General features: G+C 45.2%; 1 protein-coding gene across 1 annotated transcript in view; it reads left to right on the top strand.

The window, feature by feature from the left end:
- Positions 1 to 22,522, top strand: part of LOC119396604 (SEC14-like protein 4) — a 44,482-nt gene that overhangs the window by 1,522 nt on the left and 20,438 nt on the right. The window contains exons 2-4 of the mRNA XM_037663888.1: positions 19,190 to 19,259; positions 20,434 to 20,477; positions 21,640 to 21,702. Of these exons, the coding sequence (XP_037519816.1) occupies positions 19,190 to 19,259; positions 20,434 to 20,477; positions 21,640 to 21,702 (177 nt within the window). The remainder of the gene's footprint in view (positions 1 to 19,189; positions 19,260 to 20,433; positions 20,478 to 21,639; positions 21,703 to 22,522) is intronic.

The raw sequence follows: 22,522 nt of genomic DNA, 5'->3' as shown, positions 1-22,522 counted from the left end.
TACGCACGAAATCACAAACAAATCGAGCTTTTCGACCTTCACTGTTCGGAAACCGAAATGGAACGCGTTAATGTGGCAAGTAGTCAGAAAGAAATGACTCCAGTAATTTGAAATGACGTCGAAAATAAGTGCGAATGCTCACGATTCTCGAGTATAAACAAACCTTTGCCGAATTCATGTCCCTTTGATTATTAACTGCCATTTAACTTGGCCTGAGAATATCAATTAAAGGTGGCTTCACCCGCTCATATATGTATTTTGTGCTCAGAAGCGTCAGCTTGACCTGGAAATCATCGCGTAGATAAGGCGAAACCCCCGCAGGAGGCTACTATCGTAGCAGACGACAAACGATAGCAGACGACGGCTTGGGCGAGAGGTGCAACTCGTGATTGGTTGGGAAGCAGTACTCTCTACAACAGCCCATCTTATGACGTTGACAAAACACTTCTTTCATCGCGCGCTCCTGTCGTGTTCGTCATATCTTCCCCCTCGCACATAAGAGAACTTTTTATCTTCTCGCGATCAACGCGAAAGAGCTTTTTCTAAGTTGTCTTAGCGCCTACCCCCTGCTGCGCAGTTTGTAAGAACAACATGGCGCCGTAAACTGTAGGTGTCGGCGCCGGTTTTCGCAAACGCATGAGTTCCTTCAGCGTTCGACTGGATGTGCTGTGAATACCGCTGCTTTTCCGGTGCGCGCAATCAGTGTGAAGACAGACGACAGTGTCTCTTGGTGCGCGGTGAAGCGTAGCGAAGCCTGTGCCTCGGTGTGTGTATGAAGCGGGGATCGGCGCCTGTGTACCGACGGTAACTAGCATTCGAGGAGCCTGCAGTGCGTGTTTGAGTGTGGGTAACAGTTCGTTTGCTTCGCTTCACAGTGTCTCAGTGAGGTGCAGTGCGGCATTTCGAATTGACAACATTTCGGCACGTTACTTGAGTGATTCTGTGCTCGCACGGTAACGCATGAACTACGCTCTGTGTTTGGTTCTTGCTTCGCCACGGGTTAGCCCGTGCGCTTCTATTTTCTTGTGAGCAGTCCAGGCAAATGCAGTGTTTGGGAGTGAAACGATGTGCGTTGTGAACAGTGGTGCTGTGTTGACATTTCCAAGACTTGTGAAGAGGCTGTGCCCGTGTGACAGAATATAAAAGCGTTGATAACCGTGTTTCGTCCTACGAAGTTGCGATGGTGCTTTATGAGGGCTTTAAAGATTTGGCGCTGGGCTTGGCGTTTTCTTTTTTAACTCGTTGCTTCTCCTTTTTGTGATAACCGTAATCCGAACGTCATAACGTGTCGAACCGAAGTCGCACGCCGAAACATTCTCCTGTAAATGTGGCTGCTTTCGCAGTACGCCTTGACTGTTCTCCGGTGAAAACTTGGACTTGTACCTGGCAGCGAAAGCACGTGAACGTCACGCTTCGATCCGGACAGAACACACTTCTCACTAGTGCCTTGCCTTGGATGAAGTCGTAGACCAGCACCTGCTAACTACAGGTTTTCAAGTGCATTTGTCCTGTCGTTTTGCTCGGCACTGGAGCCTTGACTACAGCGGCCCACGCCGATTTCTCACGCTTCACCAGTGGACGTACACGTCTTGCTAGCCTTGCATTTCTACGTCAACGGCAGCTTCCTGTCCACAGACGTCTTTTGCCTGTGGCTGCAGAGCACATTGGATTTCCGATGACGCTGACGGCTGCTAATATCGTTGTGCCATCGGTGAGTTGAACTTGCACAACTAATTTCGTTGTTATTCGTGTAGCGCTATAACGTACGTTTGTAAGTTTTTCATCCCAGCAGATGTAATGTCACCCCATGTTAAGTTCCAGTACGAAAAATGTACTACTACCGCTTTGTATATACGTATATATGGCCAATATACATATATTGCAATATGAGCAAGTACACCAGCAGTGTTTATGATTTGGGTTAAGCAGGTTATTATCTGGTTATTAAGAGGAGCCTGTCTGTTTACCACGCTTGACAGTTGAGATAAAAATAATTGATGCAAATTTATTTTCCAGGAGCCATGAAGCACTTCTTCAGGAATTCCCTTTATATTACAAAATTACTTGTATAGAAGGTTACTGCTGTGGCAGCACTATACTTTACAAGGACATACATATCTTGCGGTATGTAAAGCTTACATGGGGCTTCAGTTTGTTGCAAATTGAATATAGCATATTTGATAGCTTTGACTAAGTGATGTTACTGCCAAATATGTATTAAGAGCGCTTTCAATGATGGTTTTTTGAATATATCGTATTTGGCCTCTTCACAGATCGCAGACTTTCGTAAGGTCTTGGAATCCATCGATTGCAAGCACTGGCAAATCAAGCCACCTTATGACCTGGAGCACCTGTACAGAAATAGGAAGGACTTGTGCTCCCTAAATGTACAAGTCTTTCGCAATGGTAGGGGTGTCATCATCCAGCCGACCTCAAAGGGGCCTGGAAGCACGCATGGCAGCCTCATCTGAATGGACTGTGCTCTTCCTGGGAGCTTCAAGGGCAGAAAACTGCCTAATGGCTGGTTGCTAGGTTAGTTTTTTTCAAAGTACAGATGGTACACTAAACACCGGTTAATGTACACACCTTCACAACCCAAACATTGTTAGTAACAGTGGATGCTTGTATTATTGTCACGCACCAATGCTAATTGGACACTTAAGGAGAAGCAAACTATGATGGAATTGACAATGTCGCAAGTGTAAAGTCTGCAGCTTATGAATTTTACTTCATACATGTGAGACTGGAAAGTTGTGCTTTTGAAATAGCACAAATACTTTTATGGCTTATTGAGCTCTTGTGCTTGTGACACACTCACTGTATCAAGTGCTCTGTATGGAAATAGCAAGTGGGTGAAAATCGCCTGGCTGTTCGCAACATGCAGGGAGAAAGAGCTCAGGCAACACAGGAGCAGTAAATGCGCATTTTTTTAAAAAGCTCATCTTTTTTCAATGTTGTTGCATATGTTGCATTTCCGTCGTACATGTTCTCAGCACAATTGCATAGTCTCACGGTTATTTCTACAAATCGTATTTGACCTGAATACACGCTTGTTGATCTCTGAAGGTGACTCTCCCTATGCCTGAGAGCCATGGGTGCTCACCCTCCGGTCCGTGGCTGGCCCAGCTGAGCAGCAGTGCAGTGCAGCCCCCACCCATGCAAGACAAGTCATACAGTGCACATTTGGTGTTCTGAGCACGACACAGCATATCCGTCCGGCATGGCATTGACAGCAATAGTGATGATGGTGAGTGTTTGTGGAAACCATAAGAGCCTATTAACATGCATTTGTGGATTATGAGTGTGTTTGTTGCTCACAATCATTTCTCCTAATCAAGTGCATTTTTTTTTCAAAGAGTCCTTTTGGTAGGAAAAACGGCTTTGAGAAACAAAAACACACATAATCCGCAAGTGCTTTGCGCTTTCTAGACTTCAAAATTGTTCCTGCACACTGTATGATGACGTGGCTATGTTAGATAACGTTAAAGTGATGAACAATAGCTGTTGTCTTGTAACATAGCAATACATGAGTACACTCTAAGAAGAAATAGAGTATTTTTTAGTATTTCTGCCACACAACAATAACGTAATCTTGCTTGCTCGGGTTTTCTTTTTTGAAAACCTGGCTCTTGGCACTTTCCTATCAAGAATGCTGTCACTCTAATGACGCGTGGTGGTAACGCGAGGAAAGTACGTGAGATGGATGACGATTGTAGTTGTGGGGTGGCAATACTCCCCAAATACTTCATTTTTTCTTAGAATATAGCACAGTGAACTCATTTGTGGTCGGCTTCTTGCACCTAGTGTAAAGTCGAAATAGAAGATACTTTATTGGCTTATGTCTCACTATTAGGCAGAAGTTTGTTGCCTTCAAAATGAACATCGTAGTTATACATTTATATCATAAAATATTTTTTCAAAAACTTCATTGTTGGTGGCTCTATGTTCAGACCTTTTTGTTGTTTTTAATATTTCTTAATACTTGTCATCGGCTTCTGAAAATACGACAGCTGGAGTTTCTAGCACATATCAGTTGTCCAGTTTTACACATAGCACGGTTGTAACAATCATCTGCATTTTCTATGTTCCAGCAGTACCACGGGATCAGGTGCCTCACTGTCATCTAATCGTACAGTGTATCTCGGACAAAACGCACAAGGCGAACAAGTAGACAGCGACTACCAGTGACTGTGTCCTGCTGTTCAATGTGCACGTCAACAGACAGAATGCATTGTGATATCTGGAACAGTTTGAATTGTATGGTGAGAATCTGCACAGCTGCAGTTTAATTGTTGAGCAGTGCATCATTCAGCAATTCCTTGCACTTGAGGATTCAAAATTAAATTCTGCATTTAATATACAAAACCTTGACATTAATGTACAGCACACTGTAGTAGTAGTGTGCAAATTAATTTCGGCTACCTTGAATTTATAACATGCTCGTAAATCAAAGTGCATGTGTGTCTCTGCATTTCACTGCCATTAGGAACAGCAGCCATGGTCGGCAACCAAAACCGTGTTTTCATGTTTGGTAGTGCAAGAATGAAACCATTGAAGCAGGTAATTTTGCACTTGGTCGATATAGTCGTTCAGGATACGCGCATTAGTATAGCACAAATGATTTTCTGTTTATATAAGCTCTGGAAAGTCCTTCTCAACGGAATATTTAGATGCAAGAGGAGCATCACTATTCCTAGTACGTCCAACAAGTTTTAGCACCGGTGTAATGTTATCCCGTCGCCTGTCTGTCCTCTTCAACAGTCACCCTCTCTGCATGTACTGTGTAAGTTTTAATTTTTTTTTCATATAGCGTTTGTTGCCATAGGTTTCTCCATTATGTAATTGTATACTCTGCAAATAGTTCATCATCTATGCAGCTTTGCTCATTTTACTGCTGAAAGTATTTATTGCTTTTTGTAGGGTGATTATAGCATGCATTTACTTATGCCTTTTGTTGCGTCTGTACAATGGTTTAGCCTGAAGAAGGCTGTTGGTATACTCTAATCTTGAAACTGGCGACTTCAAACAAATTTCTAGGCTGATAACCATTACTACTATCATCAGATAAGCTGTCATTGCTCCATGAAAATGTATTTAAGATTCTGTAAACTGTGCCGGGTAAATGTTTTTAAATAATTTATTGTTGTCCATGTTTTATGCGCCTGAAACATAATTACTTCAGCGTGGTACTATATAAAATGTTATTCTGCACATTTCTGCTGATAAACATTGCAGCTGAGGCCAGCAGCAAGATATACATGCAAGGCACCGAAGCTTCACATCACATGCCTTGTCCAGAAGTGCATTGAAATTTTTTTTCGAGCGGAATGAGAGACTGCTATACAGCAGTCTCTCAATGTGCACACTTCTAAACCTTTTTGAGGAGTGTTTTCAGGAGAAGCAATAGGGTCTTGACATGTCAACAACAGCATTTTTTGTACCGAGGAGCTTAGTAACAGCGAATTGCTTTATTTATGTATTGGTCCAGAATTTGTCCGACCTGTGCCAATTTTTCAGCCCACGTCACCTAACATGGCTTGTTATAGTGTTGTCAATGTGCCCGACTATGTAAATAAACTATGTGTCATATTGCAGACATGTACCAAAATGTGGTGCATTGCGCTTTTCCTTGGCATCACATTATCAGGGGCTCTTTTCTTATATATCGTCGTGGGCTGCCGCCCACCAAATGTATAAAAATTGCTTGTGAGTGGGCAGCAACAGGAACTATGCATCAAATTGTTCCAGGAGGGTTCGAGAAATGCCGAGTTGGCACATAAAAGTGGTGAGAGATTTCTCTCGTACGTTACTGCCTTGAAACCTCATGTGCTCAAGACTGAGTGTATCAGCATTGTTGTTTTATAGCAGTTCATCCTATTAACTACACCTCAACGTATGTATGTATGTATGTATGTATGTATGTATGTATGTATGTATGTATGTATGTATGTATGTATGTATGTATGTATGTATGTATGTATGTATGTATGTATGTGTATGCATGTATCTGAAACAAAAACTTACGTTATTTTGTTTACTGTAACTTTTATAAGAATTTTCCTATTTGCTTTCTAGTTCTCCTTTTTCAATCTCATTTTCATTTCTCAAGTATGTTTCCTACTGTGCAAAAATGAATGTAACCTTACATAAAATGTGCGCATTCAAAGAAGATGTTTCATTTTCCAACGTACAGTTCTGAGCAAGAAGTTGAAAAATATGCAACCAACCAGCAAAAATAAGTTTATAGGACAGTTCCTCCGTGTAAAATTGCTTCTACAGATTGCGTTTGTCGAATATGTAGAATAGAGTAGTCGACTTCAAACCAGCATAACCAAGCTTTCGCTCGTGGCTGTACATACTTTTACATATGTGCGTGGTATTTCTACGTATTGTCATACCTGTTGCCAATTACTATTTAGGGCACAAAACTAGTCAAGCTGAATACGCGGATTTTTGTCTGTCCACCTGTCATCTATACTTTAACTGCTGTTGATAAAGAATAAACTTGGGTTTAAAATTTTCAAGTACCTACAAAGGGAAGAGTAGCCCTTAATGACGCAAATGAATTTGCCGTAATTTTTTCGCAGGCCTACTGCTTTGCCCTCTCCTCAGAACTCGATAGCCTGCTGGAGTTCTTTAGAACCATTGACAGAGGCATTACACGGAGCTGCGCAACACGACAGAGACCGAGAGAGAAAACACATCACTGTGTGTGTGTCTTTTCTCGCTGTTCCTGTCGTTTTGCGCTGCTGCATGGAATGAAGGCCACCCAACTAGCACGGAAACATGTCCCGACAAAGGCAGTCATCTTGGCCGCAAGCAGTTTGGCCGCCGCGTGTCTATTGGTGTTCTTGAAAACACCGTGATGTCTGACCGGCGCTCGAATAGCCAGAGTCGTGAAAAGTAATGCCCAGGTATGATAATTGGGTTTCGGGACTGGGCGCTCTTGCGATAGTAGTGGTTAGAGAAAAAAAAAGTTCTTATTTCTGTGATCCGTGAGGGAGCACGGCGCATCGTCTTGGGGGTCTAAATGGGAGTGAAAGAAGAGAGCGGAAAGGCCACGTTATCAAAAAAGAGTGCCCGAAACACATACCCTCAGGCATTGCTATCTGTGTTTCCATAAAGAAAAATACGTGAGTGCTTGGCGACACTGCGAATCGAACCCACTACCTCCCGCATTGCAGCCGGACGCTGTAACGACTCGACCACCGCTGCAGTGTTTCGCAAGAGAGCTTGCCACTGTCACACTTACTTCATTGTATATATATTATCTTTCCCTCGAAAGACACCTAATGCAAAATGTCCGGCGAAAGTCGATCAAAAAGAGAAAAAAAACTCGGTATCCGAGTGCATTTGCCTAAGGTGACTCGAAGGTTAAAGCCATTACGTGTGGTTATATTACCGTGCACTTTGTATCGAGTGCGACATCACTAATGAACTATCGCTAATTGACTGTCACTAATGTCACTTTCACTAATTGAATATTCCATTTGTTTCGATTATCGTCATTTAAATAAACTTTCACTAAACAAATCACTGCTCACTTAATTTGCTTCGATTCTTATATATAAGCACAATCACACTTTCGCTCGCTTTTCTATGGCTTTCGCTCCCATAGACGTTAGTAAGTAACGCGACCGCCATCTCTTTTTTTTTCTTTTTGTTAATCGTGCAAACGCGCAGCACGCGCGCCCTGTGAATCCAGGCGCACGTGTAGTGATGTCACTTCAGGCCGAGACAACTGAACGCCACTTCTTTTATGTTTGCTCACGCAAACTTTGCAAGGACGAAGTGACTTCGCCGTGTTTTCTGAAAAGCATTAGCTCGTAGAAACCTCCCGACGAATCTTCCTCGTTTTACGTGTTCACATATCTAAGCGTATACGATCGCTCTGGCATTCCGGCCCTGTCAAAATGCTGCGGTTAATTGAACTTGCGGCATTACGCGCATCATGCCTTTGTTACTGCTGCTTTATATTTCTGTACAAACGTTCTCCGTAGGCTCAAAAGCCGCTCCTATGTCTTGTACTGAGATCTTTGTAAGGAATGCGACATTTTACGTCTAGCTACAAAACACCCTAATGGCAACCACCATACCGTGCTCGAACATGCCTAATTAGTTGAGTGGCAGCGCAGCTTCATGAAAATGTAACTAAACTGTTTCTGGTAAACTAGGGGGGGGGGGGGGGGGAACGTTTCGCTCACACCTTCAAATCTTCAATGTTTCAATTTATGTGTGGTTTATAGATGCGGTGCATCTGGAGCGTTGTTCGCCTGCACTTGACGAGATAGCACACGGACTATTAACGCCATCGAGCAACTAGATTTTGGTTAGCTATGGTCATCCATGAAACGCGAGCACTTGGCTTCGCGCAAGACCCCAGGACGTCTGCTGCAATGCGTAAGCGCTGTAGCAGACGCCCGGAACTGGCAGCTGAGATACAGCGAAAATCAGGCGAAAATACATTCGCTATCATCGTGTACCCTCGATGCTAGACGCTTCGCGTGCTGCCTTGCTATCACCTGCGCGCACTTCTTTCTTTCCTTGTCGTTTCATCGGCTTTCGCGTTGCCTCCTTGCCCTCAAAAGTGGCGAGTAAGTTAAATTCGTACCATTGCTATCGCATTCCCTCGAGATACGAGAATTCGTGGCTAAGAAATTGCGCAGGCAAGAGAAAGTTTTGTGAATTCGGCCCCCGAGCCACATGGGTTATAGGTCGAATACGAATTAACGCATAGTGAGTACAAGCGGAAGAACTAAGCACGTTTCACATGACACTAAAACATAGCGATTTTTCAGGCTGTGAACAGAACGAAATTCGCTAGCAGCGAAAGAAAAACGGCCGATCGCTCTCACCGCAACGGTCAGCGGCGAGCGACCAACAGGTTTCCATTTCGTCGCTCTGTTCGCAGGCGATCGCAGTGATTATTTGGTCGGGACCTCTCTTAATTGTGCCGAGCAGGCCAAACCGTCAAAATTGTGGCCACCCGTTTTGTTATGGTTGTGGCCACTGTTGCGCATTTCGATATGAATTTAGATTGGAAAGTGTTTTTAAGTTGCAAAACACGCGCGCTCTCCGCTACCGGTGATGAAAAATTAACCCTATCGTAACACACATATTTTTACATTATACTCGAAAACTATGAAGTGTCTGCCACAAACAGCAGCAAGCAACTATTCGCCAGTTGAAGAGCAAAAATCGCAGCGCATATGAGATGAAACCGTCATTAGCGGTGGCAGCGAACGGAACGATCGTGAAAGAGCAATTTGCTCATGTATACGAGAAAAATTGTTGTTTCTCTTTAGTGTCCCTTTGAGACTCACAAAGGAGTTTGGACTTTGGAGCATGCACACTATCTCATATGCTAGTCTTAAACGTGCTCATTACATTTTAAAAATCGTCACAGCAACTACAAATGCACCTTGGGAGAGAACCGCATCTTTACCAGTTACAAAAATAAGGTGTTTGAGAAGAGTTCTTCCGTAGATGGCGGTCCTGCTCGTTCAGAATCAGATTTGGAAGCCGGTCTTTAACCGACCTAATTTTTTTCGGAGACTATTGTGATCTCGAGGAGGCTGTCATGCAGGTTTACGGTATTCTAAGTCGTTACTCTGAGACGGAGGCTCAGAGAAAAGAAATGACAAAGCCGTGTTAACAGGAAAGAAGAAAAGTAAGAAACTTTAAGTAGGAATGATAATGAAAATGAAAAAATAACAAACTAGAAGATCTGTCTTAATTACAACCTAAAACGAGTCTTCTACCGTCCCGCTCTAACACTCATAAAGATAAAATGTCACCGGTGGTGTTGAGGGCGGCGATGGCTTGGTAGGCAGGCGTCTGATGAGGCGGCGATGCTGACGACGTCACCGTCGCTGACCAGCACGTCGGAGCTTGCCCGAAGACGTGGTAGGCTGCTTGGTCTCGCCAGATCTGTGGCTGCTCCTAGGCTCCACTTGTGTCGCACGGGCCCGTTTCCGGCAGGGAACAGCCACACAGGAGGTTCTGCCCTCCACGGGCAGTTTGGATCGGGAGTCGAGCTCGAGCACCAAGGACGTGACCTGGAACAGTCACGGCCGGGACTCCTTGAGACCGTATACCTCCGGGTATACCGTGGGCAGCTGGAGCGTCATGGCCTTGTCGGACTTCTTGCGTCGGGTCCGGAACCCGACTCGCAGTCGCGCGACACCAGTGATCCTCGCTCCAGACTGTTCCAACCCTTCTGCCTTGCTTGCTTGCTTGCTTGTGCCCGTTTGTTGGCTCTTACCCACTACGGGGGATCGGCCATGAAACCGGCGGTTAATTTAATAATATTTTTTAAAGAATGAGGAATAAATCAATTGCCGCAGGAATAAACGAAATTTTAAGAATGACTAGTCGATATGGAATAAGGAGGAGAATGATACCACAATATGAGAAACAATTACCGAATTAATGAAAGGAATTCTGGAGTATCAAATTTTGTTAAGGAATAAGTTAACAGGGAATTCTTCGTGTCTCACCGAGAAATTCGCATAGGGCTGAGCAGACGTTCCCGTTGCTGAAGCCAAGAGAAGACGCCCCAAGGGAAAGAATATTTTGAGAATTCAGATTAATTCTTAAGTTTCTGAATAAAATTTCGAAATGCTTTTTTCTATGCCTAATGAATCGACGGCAGGTAAGCAAGAAATGATCAATGTTTTCAGATTCCTGACAAAAATAGCACATAGGAGATGGCACCAGACCAGACCTGTATAAATAAAAATTAAGTGGGGGTATTCGGCATCGCAATTTTGTAATAGCCACTTCCAGTCTTCGAGTGGGACACCATTTATTATTCCAGCCGAATGAAAGATGACCATATTCGGGAACTGGTAATTTCATACTTTTGGCATCTTGAGTTAGAGAATACTTCCGAAATCTCGAATCAGTAATAAAAGCTGTATCAGGTACAATGGACAAAATAGGACCACCCAGAGACCACCGCGCGAGAGTGTCTGCCATCTCGTTTATTAGTATGCCACAATGACCTGGGACCCATACCAATCACACGGTACTCAAATTTTTTGGGATTAAGGAAGTGAATGCATTTAGAACGGGAGACTCAGAAGCAGTAGAAGATAAAGATGTACATGCTGTCAGCGAATCAGTAACTATAACAACTGATGACTCATTTACTGGTAGTTTTCGAAGGGCTAATATAATTGCGAGGAGCTCAGCTTCGAATATGGGAGTATAATCTGGGAGGCGCAAGGAGTACGACCATGATAAAGCCTCTGAAAATATGCCCACTCCCGCTTTCTCTTCGCACATGGATGCATCAGTGGCAATTATGTTATTTATGCCCAATCGAAGTAAATGATCCTCTAACAATCCTATTAAATATCTAGAAGGTAAAAGTTTGGCATTAGATGGGAAGATATCATCAAAATCAATTTTTGCTATGGCCGATGATTTATCGTTTGCTACGATGTCGCGTATGTTAACATTTAATGATTCTAGTTGGTCCTGTACGAACAAAACTTGTGGTTTATATATTCGAGACCAAGGCTCATTAAAAAACGTTGATGATTCAGCTACGAATATAAACTGTACTCGACTTTGTGAGGACGCAAAAATTTTTAAATATGTTTTGACGGTGAGAATGCGGAATCTGCAAACTAGAGTGGGGATTCGGGCTTCTAGGTATAGAATACTGTTTGCTGTAAATTTTGGTACCCCTAGACAACTTCGAAGGGCCTCTCGCTCTATGAGAACCAGGGGATGAAACTTGTATGCAGGCCCCCCTGAGTATAGTATGCAACCAAACTCTAAAATTGGTCGAACATACATCTGATAAATCATAAGTAGCTTGTCTCTGCGTAGCCCAGAAGGGTGGTGACCAAGCTTACGTAACATCCCAACAGCGCGTGTTGCCTTACATTTGACGTGCTCAATGTGTTTGCGCCAGCTGAGTTTTTCATCATAAAAAACTCCTAAATATTTGACACAGTCATTTTGGGGAATTACATCTTGGCGATACTGAAGGGAAATTCTAACTGGAGCAGTCAATGGAAAAACAATCAAGGAACTTTTGCTAACGTTTAGAGTCATTCGAATTTGTTCAAACCAGAATTCTAAACTTCCCAAGTATGATTGTAATACTGCATACAGTGAATGAATATCACCTGCCGAAGCAAAGAATGCAATGTCGTCTGCATATACATAAACTGTAACGTTATTGTTCAAAGGAATTGAGCTTAATAGAATATTGAATAAAACAGGGGAAAGAACTGAACCTTGAGGGACCCCTCTAGATTGATCATATTTTGAGGATGATAAGCCACGTTGGGAACAATAAAATTTCCTACCGTTTAGGAACTCATACAACCAATTGATAATATATCCCGGAAAATTCAAGTTTTTTAAGGCATTGAGCAAGATGACATGTTCGACACTGTCGTACGCCTTAGCCAAATCTAGAGTGACTAATGCTGCCAATTGCCGCTTGTGGCGAGCAAGCTTAATACGTCCCTCTAAATCTACATGTGCATGCCATATGGAGTATCCAGGTCTAAATCCTATCTGACATGGGCTCAATAACGAGTTATCTGCAATAAATTTAATGATTCTAATGTATAATACTCTTTCAATTAATTTAATGACATGCGAAGTTAATGCTATAGGTCTTATATTATCAATATGCATATCTGCTCCTTGTTTCTTAAGCAAGGGAATTATTTTTGCAAGTCTCCAGTCTGGAGGGATCCAACCATTTCCAAGTGAGTGATTTACAAGATTAAGAAGGTTCTGAGGAGACACATCAAATAATATTTTTAACATGCCTGACGTAATACCGTCAGGACCGGGGGTTGAACTCGGGAGTAACTGAACAGCATGCGCCAGTTCTTCTATGGTTACGTCAATGAAATCATTCACATCTAAAGGTTTTCGGAATTTTGTTTGTAATTGAGAGGCAAATCGCTGTTTTAGTCCCAATGCAATATCATCTAATAAATCAGCCTCGACCAGTCTTCGAACGTTTCTTCTTTTTTCTCCTCTTGCACGTGCCCTCTTCTCATTGGTCTTCCCCAAGGGCCTTCACCATGCTTTTCCCCGCGAACTTTCTCTTCGTTTGGCGGGCCTGGTTTTCACACGTGATATTTCGCGCGGCCGTCGTCGTCTTCCCTTCGTTGCTTAGTCGTCGCTGCCGTTGCCTCCGAACACGTCTCACAACACCACGGTGCCACCACATTACAACACCACCGCGTCAACGCGTCACTACACTTCACCACACTTCACCACGGACTCATGCTCTTGCATGAGAACTGCGCCTATACAAGTATCAGACGCGTCACTGCGTAGTATGAAAGTTCGTTTGAGATCCGGAGCCTTGACGATAGGTACTTGAGTGAGTGCCTTCTTGAGGGTTTCGAAGGCGGCTTCTCTCTCGCTGTTCCAGCTGACCTTGTTATTTTCTCTTTTCTTGGTCATTTCTGTGAGGGGTTGAGCCTTTTCTGCGTAATGGGGTATCAAATCACGGTAATAACCCGCCAGGCCAAGGAAAGAGCGTAGTTGTTTCTTGGTCTCGGGTTTTGGAGCTCTCACTACTTTTGAAATCGTGTCTTCCACTGGTCGAATCGTTCCGCCTCCAAGGCGATGACCAAGAAGAACAACTGACGTTACGCCAACTTCACACTTCTGGGGCTTGATCGTCAGTCCAGCCTCGCGAATTCTACTCAGCAATTGACGCAAGGTGTCAGTATGCTCTTCCCATGTCGTCGTAGCGATGAGCACGTCATCAATGTAGTGAACGACATTTGGTAAGCCCTGGAGAAGGCGTCTCATTAATCGGGTAAATACCGCCGATGCCGTCTTGATCCCAAACGGCATGTACAGGAAATGATAATGTCCTGATTGAGTAGAGAATGCTGTCTTTGGCTGAGAATCCTTGTCCAAAGGCACTTGCCAATATCCTTTAGTTAGGTCAAACTTTGAAAAGAACCTTCTCGCGCCGATCTCAGCAAACATTATATCTGTCCTTGGGATAGGTTCCGCGTCGGAAATCAACACATTATTAATCCGACGGAAATCGATGCAAGCGCGATAGCTCTTGTCCGGTTTCTTAACCAACACCAACGGTGAGTTGTATGGCGAGTTTGACCGTTCAATCACTCCAAGCCGTAACATATCTTGCACTTCTTTCTCAATTACTTCCTTCATTGCAAAAGGCAATGGGTACTGCTGAGTGTGGATGGGCTCAGAGGTGGTCAATTGAAGACGGCAATCCAATAAATTTGTTTTTCCCGGTATCTCGGAAAAGACGTCTTGGTGACTCGCCAAGATCTCGCGAAGTTCGTTGCGTTGGTTTTCCCGTAATTCATGACCAAGCTTAATCACTTCTGTACCAGAGCCCTCAGTAGCCTTGAAGGTAGGTATCGGCGTGTCCGTCTCTTCCTCCTCGACCACAATAAAAGATGCCGACTGTGATGCGTTTTCAGGCTGACGTTCTTCATAACGTTTCAACATGTTGATGTGGAAGAGCTTAGTATTTTGTCCCATGTCTAACCAGTAATCAAAGTTGCCCTTCTTTCCGGTCACCGGGAAGGGTCCCTTCCACTGCATCAGTAGCTTGTTCTCTGTACTTGGAAGCAGTATGAGTGCTCGATCACCAATGTTCAGCCGACGGGTTTTACTTCCTCTGTCATAAATAGTTCTTCTGGGTAACTTTAGCGCGTGTCAAGTTCTCTTGTGCCAACAATAATGTCTTCTCCAGACGATCCCTGAGGTCTAAGACGTATCCATACGTTGTCTTTACTTCTTCACGTATGTGGTCTCCAGTCCATAACTCTTTGAGTATGCTGAGCGGCCCTCGAACATGCCTGCCGTACAACAATTCAAATGGCGAAAAGCCCATACTGGCTTGCGGTACTTCGCGGTACGCAAAGAGTAGGGGTGCCAGCAATCGATCCCATGACTTGGGTTCTTCTTGACACAACTTCCGCAGCATTTGCTTCAAGGTTCCATTGAATCTCTCTACCAACACATTACACATGGGATGGTAAGGCGTCGATTTGAGGTGTTTGATGGCTAACAAAATTATTTACCTCTCTCATTAGTTCCGAAGTAAAGCATGACGCCTGATCGCACAATATCTCGTGCGGGAATCCAATGCGAGAAAACATCTCTATTAGTCCCTCTGCGACGGTAGCGGAATCGATTGACGGCAGAGCAACCGCGTCTGGGTATCGGGTGGCGAAGTCTACCAGAGTCAGTATGTAGCGGTTCCCCATACGCGATGTGGGCTTTAGAGGTCCAATGATGTCCACGCCACTCTTTCAAAGGGCGTGTCGATTAAAGGCATGCGACCAAGGGGTGCCTTTCCCACCTTGTTCTTAGGATAGGTCCGCTGACATGTGTCGCATGAGCGCACATACCTCTTCACTGCCTCTTGGACCCCAGGCCAATAGAAAGCTCCTAGAACCCGATCGATTGTTCTTTTCATGCCCTGATGCCCCGACATCAAAGTTTCGTGAGCTAAAGCCAGCACTTGACCACGCAAGCTTTGAGGTAGCACCACTTGTTGGGTCACTTTGTCTGAGGGTCCCCGGTAGTAACGGTATAGAATTCCCTTTTTTATCTCGAACGAATGCGATGCTAGTCTTCCTTGGAACACTTGACCGACTTTCTTCCTACAGGAATCTAAAGTCTTGTCTTCTTTTTGAGCTTTGCCGAGCTCTTCTCTGGTTATATCCAAGGTGTTCATACTGACCTTGGATAAGGTCGACAGTTCGCGGCCCTTGATGCCGACCACCACAGAATCTGGTGGTCCTTCTCCTTCCTTGGTTCCCTTTGGTCTCGGTTTAGACTCATGTTTCACGATTCTCTCTCTCCACTTATCATCGGGGTTTTGTACTTCCCGCGCCCCTGGAACATTGCCAACGATAACGTCGTACAAAGGTCTTACCATGCATTTGACCACCGAACTACCAGAGAAATAAGGCGAACGTATTTCGACCTTTGCCTCAGGAACGGTAATGCTACTGCCATCCGCGAGGAACAACGTAGCTGTGGTGCCTGTAAGAGCTTCGTCTGGTACCAGAGATCGACGGACTACTAGCGTGTTACTTCCCGTGTCTCGCAGAACTGAAACTGTCTGGCCAAACACTAGGCCCTGCAACACCGGCATCTCGCGAGTCACAGCTTTTGGGTGAGTTCTCACCGCGCTAGCAACGTTTCCTTCTTGTTCGTTGGATGGAGTATTGGTACATTCCGTTGGGTCTTCTCCCGGAGACAGCAGGCAAGATGTTTTCTTCATCGAGCCGTCTCTTTTTGTGCACGCCTTGGTATCGTGTCCTAGCTTGTGGCAATAGCCACAGTAAGGTTGTTTAAGCTTAGTTCGGCAATCTGAGGCCCTGTGACCGACCTTACCACATACAAAACACTTTACTGCTGTTTTCAAGGACACGCTTCCGCTCTTCTCTGTGGCACTACTGTTCTCCGTTTTCTCACGGAACAGGAGCAAGTTCGGCTGTCTTTGTGCCTCTAAGAAGTCGTCGGCGGCCTCTGCCAAGTCATCAAGTTTGCTGTGCTTCTTCTCACGAAGAAACAGCGCCAGCTTGTGATGGCAGTTGCTCAAAAATTGCTCCGCGACTATGAGATTACGGAGTGCCAAATACTCTTTGTCGGTCTTAGACATTTCGACCCACCGATCAAAGAAACTCAAGAGCCTCGTCGCGTACTGTTTTCCGGTCTCGCCATCTTGGGGCTTGCTCTGGCGGAACTTCTCCCTGTAGCCCTCCGCCGTAAAGCAAAAACGTTGAAGCAAGGCTAACTTGGCCTTATCGTAGTCGAGGGAGTCTTCCGGAGACAACCGTCCGAAGACTTTTAAAGCCTCTGCACTCAAACATAAGTTCAAAGCCGTGGCCCACTTTCCTTTCGGCCATTCCTGTCCGGTGGCGACGTTCTCGAACCTTTTTAGGTACGCATCCAAGTCGTCCCGGTTTTCATTGAATCCTGGAATTAAGCTGTGAGGATTCACGTTGCAAAATGCATTTCCTCCAGATCCTCGGTCAGCGTTTCTCGCCTCTCCACGATTGCCTTGCGCTTCGGCAACCTTAAGCTGCAACTGCAAATTCTTCTCCCTTATTGCTTCCAATTCTAACAACTCCTTTCTCGCCTCGCGTTCTGCAGCTCGTTCATCTCGTGCCCGCGCCTCCTGCTCGTCTAGCCACGCCTTCAGCTCTGTGCCCTCGAGCCCCATGCGCTCTGCCAAAACCGATAAATCGCCTCGTGCGCTCGCCATAGTCTTAATACTCTTAACACCACTACAACATTAACGGCTTCGTCCTGTCGCGGACGCCAATTTGTCATGCAGGTTTACGGTATTCTAAGTCGTTACTCTGAGACGGAGGCTCAGAGAAAAGAAATGACGAAGCCGTGTTAACAGGAAGGAAGAAAAGTAAGGAACTTTAACTAGGAATGAGAATGAAAATGAAAAAAATAACAAACTAGAAGATCTGTCTTAATTACAACCTAAAGCGAGTCTTCTACCGTCCCGCTCTAACACTCATAAAGATAAAGTGTCACTGGTGGTGTTGAGGGCGCCGATGGCTTGGTAGGCAGGCGTCTGATGAGACGGCGATGCTGACGACGTCACCGTCGCTGACCGGCACGTCGGAGCTTGCCCGACGACGTGGTAGGCTGCTTGCTCTCGCCAGATCTGTGGCTGCTCCTAGGCTCCACTTGTGTCGCACGGGCCCGTTTCCGGCAGGGAACAGCCACACAGGAGGTTCTGCCCTCCACGGGCAGTTTGGATCGGGAGTCGAGCTCGAGCACCAAGGACGTGACCTGGAGCAGTCACGGCCGGGACTCCTTGAGACCGTATACCTCCGGGTATACCGTGGGCAGCTGGAGCGTCATGGCCTTGTCGGACTTCTTGTGTCGGGTCCGGAACCCGACTCGCAGTCGCGCGACACCAGTGATCCTCGCTCCAGACTGTTCCAACCCTTCTGCCTCGACCAGTCTTCGAACGTTTCTTCTTTTTTCTCCTCTTGCACGTTCCCTCTTCTCATTGGTCTTCCCCAAGGGCCTTCACCATGCTTTTCCCCGCGAACGTTCTCTTCGTTTGGCGGGCCTGGTTTTCACACGTGATATTTCGCGCGGCCGTCGTCGTCTTCCCTTCGTTGCTTAGTCGCCGCTGCCGTTGCCTCCGAACACGTCTCACAACACCACGGTGCCACCACAGAGGTCATGTAACTGACAAGCATATGAGTTCGAGCCCTGTACTACAATCTCGTTTTACTCGCTTGTCAAAGTATACCCAGCCAGACTGGCGATATGCAATTCGCGTTTGCTACCTGCTACCGCTCGGCGCCATTTGCGCATGTGTATAGGCACCAAGACTCAACCATTTAACTCTCTTTGATGTGCGCCGACTAACAGGAAAGTTCAACAGCAAATATTCACAAACTTGGCACATGCTTGACCGATTAACTGTACATCAGCTATGTCTATCTGAAAGCTCATTGTTTGTCATATGATGAAGTGATGGTCAGATGTCTTTTCTAAACGCTGGCTTGAGAAATGACGTCACAAATAGGTAATTTAAGGTAAATACATCCGCATAACGGAGAGAGAACCACGAGTAAACGGTGTGCCAACAGCGCACCCGTTTGGATTGATTGGTGCGCCAATGCCCCTACAGTCAAAATCACAGCATTTACGATTCCAAAGAAACACTACATGAACGAATAATAAAACTAAGTCATTGTAAAGCTTCAGAGAACAATTTCCTACTGCATTTGTGAAGTGCAATACTGACGAATTGAAAAGCGAACATTTAGGGCTAAGTGTATAATGATCGTAGTTTCTTTACCAGCGGGTAGTGTAGCTAGTGACATGTCGGCGTAATTTTGACTCCAACACATGAGAGTCAGCGCTACCTTTAGCGGCCGTATATGCAGTGACATGACGCGGTTATCGCGAGAAATTGTCGCTATAATAAAGGAAATCGATGTCACGCTTCTGTTATAATGTACTGTACAGAGAACATAGAGTGTTATGTTTTCTTTTTTATCATAATAAGCAGGCTGCGTGTGATAATACAGATGCTGTGTGTAACGACGTTGAGCGGCCTGCGCTACATTTTCGCGTGTAGTCACTTATTCTTGAAGACTTTTACAAGCGAGTTTCATATATATGAAATAGGGCGTTTCTGTTTTGGTCCGCGTAGTTCCGTAACGCAGTCGCCGACGTGCAGAGGACCTCGGATACGGATGCATTCCTGCTGCGTTGGCTCAGGGGTGAGTGCGGAACACCCCTGCTACTATTGTTACCTGATATGCAAATACGTACACGTAAACACATATATTCTCTCCCCATGGCAAAACTGTCACCTGTGCGTTTTACGCGTCACGAAAGCTCTGTTGACGTTCTTGCGGGCCACGAGCCTTAACGAAACCTTGTAAACAGTGTAATCCGTGTTTGTGTGTGGCTGTATGTGCTGTTATGTGTTTATTAGTGTATATACCATAATCATCACCCATAACCTGGAGTAGCATATCAGGTGGATATCCAGGCTAACATGTCCAGCTTTTCATCAAAGCATCTCTCTCTCTCTCTCCCTCTCATATACAATCGACAAGGAAAAAATAGGGAGGGAGCAGGATCACAGTTGTCGAGAAGGGAATGATGCCCACCTGCTCTTCACAGAGCAGCAAATAGAAACGGAAGATGAAGAAAGAAAGAAAGAAAGAAAGAAAGAAAGAAAGAAAGAAAGAAAGAAAGAAAGAAAGAAAGAAAGAAAGAAAGAAAGAAAGAAAGAAAGAAAGAAAGAAAAAAGGTAACTGCATGACACTAAACACATTAAAGTAAAATAGTAACAAAAAAAGATCTACAAACGGGAGGCCAAGTTAGTTTCGCGAAAGAAAGTAAAAAGGGCTCCATCAGCGCGGAGATTTCAGCTTCCGCTCAATTCTTGCAACTACAAACAATCGCGAACTCAGCGCTTTCATTTAGAAACCGCACCCGTCGCCCAGCTTTACGCCGTTAGAAGCACATTTGCTACGAAAAACTGCGCAAAATGAACAGGGACAGGTGAGACACACGCACAAGCGCAGGCTAGCAACTGGAAGTTTATGCGCTTGTGCGTGTGTCTCACCTGTCCCTGTTCATTTTGCGCAGTTTTTCGTAGTAATGGAGTACCAACTCGCCCAACGTTCAGTCCTTTTAAAGCACTTTTGGTTGCTTTCTCGGTGGCAGAACCACTTTCTTCGTGGTTAAAACTGCACCTACGCAGAAGGTTTTATCACATGGTTTTCCGCAAGGGAAGCATTGCAACGTCAACTTACTCTCTATTTTGCCTTTTGTGAGTGAATTCAGACACACTGGGAGCTTTCTGGACGTTTCAAGTCACAGAAACGGCCCGCGTCATCCCTTATGCATTGCTTCTCTCGCATGTGCGTGGCCCGAAATCAGCACGAGACTTCGATGTCGCCAACGCTGAGAAAATGTACCGTGACGTGAGTATCCCTACAGGTATTCATATCATGCAAAAAAAATGAAGCAGCTTCACTGAATTGACGTCGCGAAGACCTGTTAAATAGCGAAGCTGGTATGCCATCATATTGCCATTTCATTGCTTGACATTGCTCTACAATAGTTTTGTAATTATCTGCATTCTTTAACCAGTATGCGCGACGTTAATTCTCTGAAGCTGCTTCAGATTTCAAATTCGTAACGTTTTGTGACCCGGAGGTGCGTAGAGGGGCTTGCCCAATTTGTGTGGCAGATACCCGCTAAGCTATATGTTATAGACAGCTTCACGTCGTAGCGAAGCGCGACGAAAACAGGACACAGAAAAGAACACACATGAATCTATACCAACGATCGCCCAGTATTCTACGTTACTTCAGTTCATAGACAGCTTCTTCATTTTTAGATGCGAAGCAGGCTCTTGACTAGCCTGTGTAACGCTGTCCCTCCGTCCGCACAAACGCGAGGCGACGCGCTTCCCTCGGCGCAGGTGTTGGAGCGGTGCCAAGTAGGTCACGCCGCAGCTGGGCGTTGACGTCACGCTTCCCTCGCAGGTGCGCGCGTACGTCACTCTCTCCCTCACCCGCCGGAGCGCCCGCAGCTGCCGGCTCCAACGCCCGCTCGCCTCCCGTGTCTGCGTTTCAAACGAACGTTTACACCAGTAAACGCTACACAGAGTTTCGCTTCAAACGAATCTTCCAGCGCTCACCGCAGCACCCGCGTTAGCGCCGTTCAACCCGTGCGCAACGCTGCCGCTTCGCACCCCATCAGGGTTCCCTCAGGGGAGATGGTCCAATTTTTTAGTGCATGGGAGGTGGGGCTTGCCAAATTCCTGTGGCACGTACCCACTAGGAACTGTGTGACGCATACCGTCTATAGGCTTATTATAGACTGCTTCATTTTTAGTAGGCCGGACGTGAGTAGTGAGGTTTGCTTAATTTCTGTGACACATACCCGCTAGGAGCTGCGTTACGCTCCGCAGGGATTTTAAACAGCTCCGCTTTTAAAAGAGAGCGAGTGGTTTTCAACTGATCATTGCCACAGTACGAAAGTAATTAGAGGAATGCAATAGTGTTTTAACTTTCGCACGGAGTGTAGCCTGCACAAGCGCCTTTCCAGTTCCCGTTCTTTTGTTTCTTGCAAACGCAGCACCTCAAGTGGCGGATGGAGAACGGCGTAGACGACATGCTACACAGCTACGAGATACCTGAAGTAAGTTTTTTTTTTTTTCAAGTGACTCTGCTTAGTAAAAGAATAGCTACTGTATAAGAAGCCAGCATTCATTTTGCGTATCTGCGGAGTTAATTCAGAGTACGTGGGTAATGAAAGCCCGAAAAACAGTCAGCCAAACGTGGAACACCTCCTGCGAAAATCTAGCGAGAATTCACTCTGTTGCGGAAGGTTAGCTTGCTCTAGTTGTGTGCCGACACACCAGCAGCGATTTTTATTCGTTTATCTGAAGGGACGCTACAAAGAATCAAATTTAGCTGTGTTATCCCAATAACTTTCTGTAGTACCAAACAGTCTACTGATGTCGATTAGTAAGAGAACAAGACGCAGACACTAAAAGGCTGGGTCACCCGCAGCGTTACCATAAAATTCTAGCTCCAGTTAGACGTTGTGTCATTCATATTGGCGCACTTTAGGTGGACACCGTGAATTCCTTATAGCTAGAAATGATCTACAACTGCATTTTTATGCAGCCGGAGAGATAACGTAGCAAGATATGAGAACTTTCAGCGCGCTATCAATGAGCCCAAATAAGATATGTATTCACATCCTTGCACCACACTGACATAAAAGCGTGGGGGTTTTTCACGCGAAGTTAATCATACTTGAAGTACACTAACTTGAGTAATCTCGGTTCTGCCAAATTAATGAATGTTGTTTTTTGAGACGAGACATCTTAATATTCATCAAAGTGTGCAAGCTCCAAAATGAAACGCCTTACACACAAAAAAAAAATGCTGGCAATTAAGTGACGCCCTTGTACTGGATGCGGTTCCAACACTGTCCTTGCAAATGCAACTTG

This window comes from Rhipicephalus sanguineus, chromosome 6, assembly GCF_013339695.2.
Source record: "Rhipicephalus sanguineus isolate Rsan-2018 chromosome 6, BIME_Rsan_1.4, whole genome shotgun sequence".
NCBI classification, from domain to species: Eukaryota; Metazoa; Arthropoda; class Arachnida; order Ixodida; family Ixodidae; genus Rhipicephalus; species Rhipicephalus sanguineus.
This window is presented reverse-complemented; position numbering and strand designations above follow the sequence as displayed.